The 7,012-nt window shown below is 35.7% G+C and overlaps 1 protein-coding gene across 1 annotated transcript; it reads left to right on the top strand.

Annotated features, from left to right (window-relative positions):
* The first annotated feature begins 865 nt into the window (after window positions 1-865).
* LOC145100204 (uncharacterized) lies at window positions 866-2,774 on the top strand. The gene is made up of 2 exons (XM_079037571.1): window positions 866-2,096; window positions 2,414-2,774. Exons 1-2 carry the CDS (start codon window positions 1,031-1,033, stop codon window positions 2,425-2,427), a joined length of 1,080 nt encoding a protein of 359 aa, XP_078893697.1. The 5' UTR covers window positions 866-1,030; the 3' UTR covers window positions 2,428-2,774.
* The last annotated feature ends 4,238 nt before the right edge of the window (window positions 2,775-7,012 follow it).

Genomic DNA, 7,012 nt, shown 5'->3' with positions numbered 1-7,012 from the left:
GAAACTACAATGAAAATAAGATTTTAAAAATTAATTAAATAGAGAATAACAAGCCTTAAGGGGGTAGAGTAGATTTTTTATTAACCACTCCTGAAATGAAATCTTGACTTGGGGTTGAATAGGTAATAAAGGAAAAATTCAAGGACCATTACTGTAACTTTAGTGTAAGAACAAAACATGAATCATATCTTTTCTTATGCAGCTTTAGCAGCTGCATACATGATTTTAATTTTATCAAGAAACGAGCCCTGTACTCTGAGACACGATGGAAACGGTGATGATACTTCCCACAAAAATTGTATCTTTGACCAATATACATGCGACGCTAGCTGTGAGAGGGAATCAGAGAAAAAGTGAAGATGAAGATGAGAGAGTGTGCGAGATGGAGCTCCATTAAGAGAGAGGTAGCAACGAAGGAGACCCATGGTCTCCGATTACCTCGATCTTCAGAAGAACACTGGAACCAGAAGAAGTGTAGATCAAAGATGAAAAGAGATATCGGGAAGAGGGTTCGATAACCTCTATCTTGAAGGGTATAGAGGGTATCGGAGCTGGTTTTACCACTGGCCACCTTCTTCGGGTACACCAGCGCTGGAGAGAGAGTATTAGAGGTTATAATTGTAAATAAACATAATAAGAGGGTTGATTTGTAAATAGATAGTTAGCTGTTGTTCTGTTAGACGCTCCTTTGAGCTGATATAAGTTTTTGTATCTTTTTCATTCAAAATTAATGAAAGATTATCAAGTTTCATTTCGTATTATGGTATCAGAGCAGAAAAATTCCGTTTCTATGATTCAAATGAATCATTCTAATTCTATTGTTCATTCTCGAATCAATTTTCTTTCAATTTGATTTTGCAAATTGTTCTTGTGAAATCGATTGTTTTTCTATTGTTTTCAAATCTACAAATTGTTCTTGTAGATTTATGCGTCTTTGATTTGATTCCACAAATTGTTCTTGTGAGATCGAATTTCTTTGATTCTTCGAGATTTACAAATCGTTCTTGTAAATTTCTACGTAGTCTTCATCATGGCGACTAATTCATCATCTGTAAACGTTTCTCCAATTGATGATCGAATGTCACCATATTACATTCATCATTCTGATAATCCAGGATTCATTCTAGTTTCTCAGCCATTGATTGGTGAAAATTACCCCTCATGGAGTAGATCGATGTTAATTGCACTTTCAGTCAAGAATAAAGCTGGATTTGTAGATGGAACTATTCTTGAGCCTTCTCCAAATGAGGTTGTTAACCACAACGCATGGATGCGTAACAATCAACTAGTAATTTCCTGGATCTTGAATTCTGTATCAAAGGAAATCTCAACTAGTATTATGTTTACAAATTCAGCGAAGGAGATTTGGCAAGATCTTCAAGATCGCTATCAGCAAAGCAACGGACCTCGAATTTTTCAGATCCGGAGAGAAATTGTAAACCTCAGTCAAAATCAAGATTCAGTTGGTGTTTATTTCACCAAATTGAAGTCGCTTTCAGAAGAACTTGAGAATTTTCGTCCTAAATGTTCATGTGGTAAATGTCAATGTCATGGAGTCGAAAACATTGAAAAATATTTTCAATCTGAGCAGATCATGAACTTCTTGATGGGATTGAATGATTCATTTTCACACACTAGAGGTCAAATATTGATGATGGATCCTATGCCTACTATCAATCGAGTATTTTCTTTAGTTGCTCAAGAAGAAAAACAGAAGACTATTTCAGTGGATCAACATTCTTCATCTGTTGCCTTTGTTGCTAAATCCAACCAAAACAATAGAAACAATAATCAGAACAAGAAATTCAATAACAATCAAAAGGATCGTCCATATTGCACAAATTGCAAGTTTCAGGGGCATACAGTGGAAAAGTGTTACAAACTACATGGTTATCCTCCTGGATACAAATCAAAGGCCAAGACAAATCAAATAAATGCAGTAACAAATGACAATGTTACTGTTGATGGACATTCATCTGTAAATGATGATTTAAGCAACATGTTCAGAGGTTTTTCTCCTTCACAATGTCAACAAGTGATGTCTGCTTTAACAAATCACATGATTTCAGTGAATCCAAATGAAAACACAACTACAGGTAAGTGTTACTCACTGACTATTACGAATGATTTGAAATCATGCATGTGGATTCTTGATTCTGGTGCTTCACAACATGTTTCTCATGATATAAATCTTTTCACCAACACAAGGAAAGTTTATAATCATACTGTTACTCTTCCAAACAAGCTTACTATTCCTGTCAATCTAGTTGGAGATATCAAAGTTGACTATCTATTTACATTGAAAAATGTACTCTATGTACCTGATTTTGATCTCAATTTAATATCAGTCAGTGCCTTAACCAAAAGTCAACAAATGATAGTCCAATTCACATGTCATCATGCTTATATTCAGGATACCTTTCATAAGAGGATGATTGGCAAAGCTGATAACATTCAGATTTATATGTGATGAGAAGTAAGCAGGAAGAAAATTTTAAAGTCGATGATACAAGAATCAATGTTGTTTCACTTGATCTGTGGCATAAGAGATTAGGACACCATTCAAACAAAGTTCTTATTCCTATTAAGAACATTTTAGGTGTTTCTATAACTCAGAATAAATGTAATGATCATTGTTCTATTTGTCCATTAGCCAAACAGAAACAATTGTCATTTGATAGTGAAAACAACTTCTGTAATGAAATATTTGATATGGTTCATTGTGATATTTGGGGTCCATATCAAAATTCTACTTACAATGGTCAAAGATATTTTGCTACTATAGTTGATGATAAAAGCAGATACACATGGATTTACTTGTTGAAGCACAAATCAGATATTATAGGAATTATTCCAAAGTTTTATTCCTATGTTCAAACACAATTCAACAAAAACATTAAGTGTTTTAGAACAGATAATGCAAAAGAATTGGAATTCAAGGAATTTTTTGAAGAAAAGGGCATAATTCATCAAAAGGCGTGTGTAGCTAAACCACAACAAAATTCAGTGGTGGAAAGAAAACATCAACATCTGTTGAATGTGGCAAGATCATTACTGTTCCAGTCAAATATTCCAATTCATTTTTGGGGGGGATTGTGTTTTAACAACAACTTATTTGATAAACAGAATTCCATCAAAAATCCTTTCTTATCAGAGTCCATTTCAAATTCTACATGGTTCTATTCCAAAATACAAGTATCTACGAAATTTTGGATGTCTAGCTTATGCTTCAACATTAGTTGCTAACAGATTGAAGTTTCAACCAAGAGCAAAAGCTTGTTTGTTTTTAGGATATCCTCCTAATATGAAAGCATACAAGTTATATGATCTTGAAACAAAACACATTTTTTATTCAAGAGATGTGGTCTTTCATGAACATTTATATCCTTTTCAAAACAATTCAATTCCAGACCAGGTTGATCCATTTGCACATGTTGTTTTACCCATTTCTTTACCAGAACCTGATTTTTCCATAAATACCCCTGAACCAAATTTGTCTCAAAACATTACCAATTCACTAAATCAAAATCCAAGCCCAAATCTTCCTACAAGGCCAACCTCAAACCTTCCTTCAAGGTCAATTAGATCTCGTAATCCTCCTTCTTATCTCAAGGATTATCATTGCAATTTTGTCTCAAAGAATGAATCTCAATACTCATTGCATGATTATTTGTCTTATGACAATTTATCACAAAAACATAGAGTTTTTGCAATGAATATATCAGCCAATTTTGAACCCAAATTTTATAAAGAAGCTTCAAAACATAAAGAGTGGTGTGATGCTATGAAAGTGGAACTAGATGCTATGAAAGACAACAATACTTGGTCTATAGTTCCTTTACCACCAAACAAGAATACAGTTGGATGTAAATGGGTTTACAAGATCAAATATGGCAGCAATGGGCAAATTGAAAGACATAAGGCCAGATTGGTTGCAAAAGGATTCAATCAAAAGGAAGGAGTTGATTACTTTGAAACTTATTCTCCAGTTGCAAAACTTGTAACAGTCAAGTTATTATTGGCATTATCAGCAATTAAACAGTGGAACATGGTGCAACTTGATGTAAATAATGTATTTTTGAATGAAGACTTACAAGAAGAAGTATTCATGGATATTCCACACGGACTTGATATTCAGGGGGAACCTCAAGGTTCAAAGCTTGTATGCAAACTCAACAAGTCAATTTATGGACTTAAACAAGCTTCTAGAAAATGGTTTGAAAAATTTTCAAAGTTTTTGAAAATTTTGGGCTTTAATCAATCAAAGTCTGATTATTCATTTTTTCATAAAGGAACCGGTGAAAAATATGTTGCCTTACTCGTTTATGTTGATGATATAATCATCACAGGTCCATACAATGAAGGCATTGAATTTTTGAAGAAACAATTAAGTCAACAATTCAAATTGAAGAATCTCGGTTCACTAGGCTATTTTCTGGGGATAGAAATAGCAAAATCCAAAAAGGGTATTTTTGTCTCTCAACGAAATTATACCTTACAGTTGATAGAAGATGCAAGGCTTCTTGCTGCAAAACCCAAAAATACCCCTATGGATCCTAAAATTGATCTGGTTGAAAAGATGGGAGAGCCATTTGATAATCCATCACAGTACAAACGACTTGTAGGTCGACTGTTATATCTCAATATAACACGACCAGATATATCCTTTGCTGTCCAAAGGTTATCTCAATTCTTGTCAAATCCTTGTAACAATCATTTTGAAGCAGCTTAAAAACCTTTTATCTGAAGAAGTTAATCCGACGTATATGTATGGACTGGACAAAATCGAATCTTTTATTAAGTCCAAGGACCATAAGGACATGCTTAAAAACCTTTTGGATGAAAATGATAAACTGAAACTGAGAACCGAAACCATACAAAAATTTGACTCATTGAATGCCAATTTGAGCTCAGAAAATAAAATTGATGTTGAAAATGCATCTGAGCTTAATGAGGACGACAATTAGAGGACACAGTTGACTGTTCAGAATTTGTCAAGCGCGAACCCAAAAACCACAAGAATCTCATTTCAGAAAATTCAGTGGAGTTCGCTCGTATGTCCCAACAAAAGTCCCCGATTCTTGCAGAGAAGGCAGTAGTATATCAAAAGGTCAGAACCACTCCAAATCAGGTGTACAAGGTCACAGGCGTAACCGAACATCAGACCGCTGAACTCACAGCCATTGTAAACAAAGACAATGTTGATGGCTGTGACGAGTTCTTCTGGTCAGCTCCCATTGATAATGCTGATGAAACGGTTGGTCTATCTGAAAGGACCTCATGGAAAAGCAAAGGCAGATATGTGCCAGAACCCTTAAATAAGCCTGATAGCTTCGATGTGCCAAGTAGTAGTGGTACAAAAGATGTTCCTCAAGAAAAAGGAATTCCTGCAAAAGAAGTCACTCCTCCAAGCGAAACATCATCAGTTCAGAGTGAACCAGCTAAAGGAAAACAGAAATCAAAAGCCAATATTCATCATCAACCAAAGCAGATGAGAAATCAAAAACAACAAAGGAATCAGAGATACAAGAAGAATCTATCTGAGAGAAAACAGTTTTGGCAATCTTAGAATGCCTATTTTTCACATCAAGACAGGAACTTAAAGTCAGCGAAAAGTCCTGTAGAATCACAAGAGAGCAATAACAACCGAAAGCAGAGGTTCGGTTCAGAAAAAGACTTCAACCGAAAGCAGAAGTTCGGTTCAGAGAAAAACATCAACCGAAAGCAAAGGTTCGGTTCAGAGAATGACTTCAACCGAAAGCAGAGGTTCGGTTCTGAGAACAAAAGAGATCAAAATCCGAGGGTCGGTCCCACTAATGATCAAAAGAAAAAAGGTCACCTAGAATCTCAAGTCAAGCAACCATCTCAGTCTAAGTTCTCTCATTCTAACTCTTCTAATTCTTCAAACTCTTCTAATTCCTCTCCACCTCGTTCTAAATTCCATTCTGTTCACTCTCAAAAACCTCAATCATCAACTGAACCGAAAGGAAAATCGAAGGTTTCATCAGTTAAACCAGAGTCCAAACCAAAAGCAACGAATCCCAATAAAATTAAAGTATTCACCATCAAAAGGAAATATGAAACAACACTAATAAAAAGAACATATCTTGTTGACATCTCTCTTACTATTCCTGTTCCTGTGAAAGGCTCACGAGGACCCAAGAAACTTTGGGTTCCTAAATCTGCTTAATTTTTGCAGGTTATCAGTGACGAGCAGTTTGACGAAGAATGGTACATTGATAGTGGTTGCTCGCGTCACATGACAGGAAGGAAGGAAGAGCTAAGAGAATACAGGTCTCTTTCAAACGGTGGAAATGTCAAGTTCGGGAACAACTCCTTCGGCACCATAAAAGGCTATGGAATGATTACAAACGGTGATTTCACGATACAGAAGGTTGCATATGTGGAAGGATTACAACACAACCTCATCAGTGTATCTCAACTTGTTGGAGGTACCGGTCTCAAAGTTTCATTCGACGATGAGGGTTCTGAAATAATTGAGAAGAAGACGAAAAGAGTTATTCTCAAATCGGAGCATAAAGGTGAAATGTTTCCCCTGAACCTCAAACCTATCAAAGGGAACCCAGCTATCTGCCTGTTATCCAAAGCACAATCTGATGAAAGCTGGTTGTGGCACCGAAGGCCCTCTCATCTCAACTTTAAAGATATCAACAAACTTGTCACTGGAGGTCATGTTCGAGGTCTTCCATTGCTCAAGTACGATAGAGAACATTTGTGTGCTGCATGTGAAATGGGGAAGCAGAGTCGTCAAAGTCATCCATCTATAATAAACACTAAAGTTGTTGAACCACTAGAATTACTTCATATTGATTTGTGTGGTCCATCATCTATCAAAAGTATCGGTGGTAGCAAGTACATTCTTGTTATTGTTGATGACTTTTCGCGTTTTACATGGGTGTTCTTTCTGAAGCTTAAATCTGAAGCGACTCATAAGCTAAAGGTGTTCATCAAGCATATTGAAGTACAGTTGAAGAAAGTCGTTCGCAACATC

This window comes from Lactuca serriola, chromosome 4, assembly GCF_051521515.1.
Source record: "Lactuca serriola cultivar US96UC23 chromosome 4, Lser_US96UC23_V15, whole genome shotgun sequence".
NCBI classification, from domain to species: Eukaryota; Viridiplantae; Streptophyta; class Magnoliopsida; order Asterales; family Asteraceae; genus Lactuca; species Lactuca serriola.
Note: the sequence above shows the minus strand (reverse complement) of the source record. Positions and strands in the feature narration are given on the sequence as shown.

Excerpts from the sequence above, each read along its gene's own strand:
- LOC145100204 (XM_079037571.1), top strand. The coding sequence starts at position 1,031 with ATGGCGACTAATTCATCATCTGTAAACGTTTCTCCAATTGATGATCGA.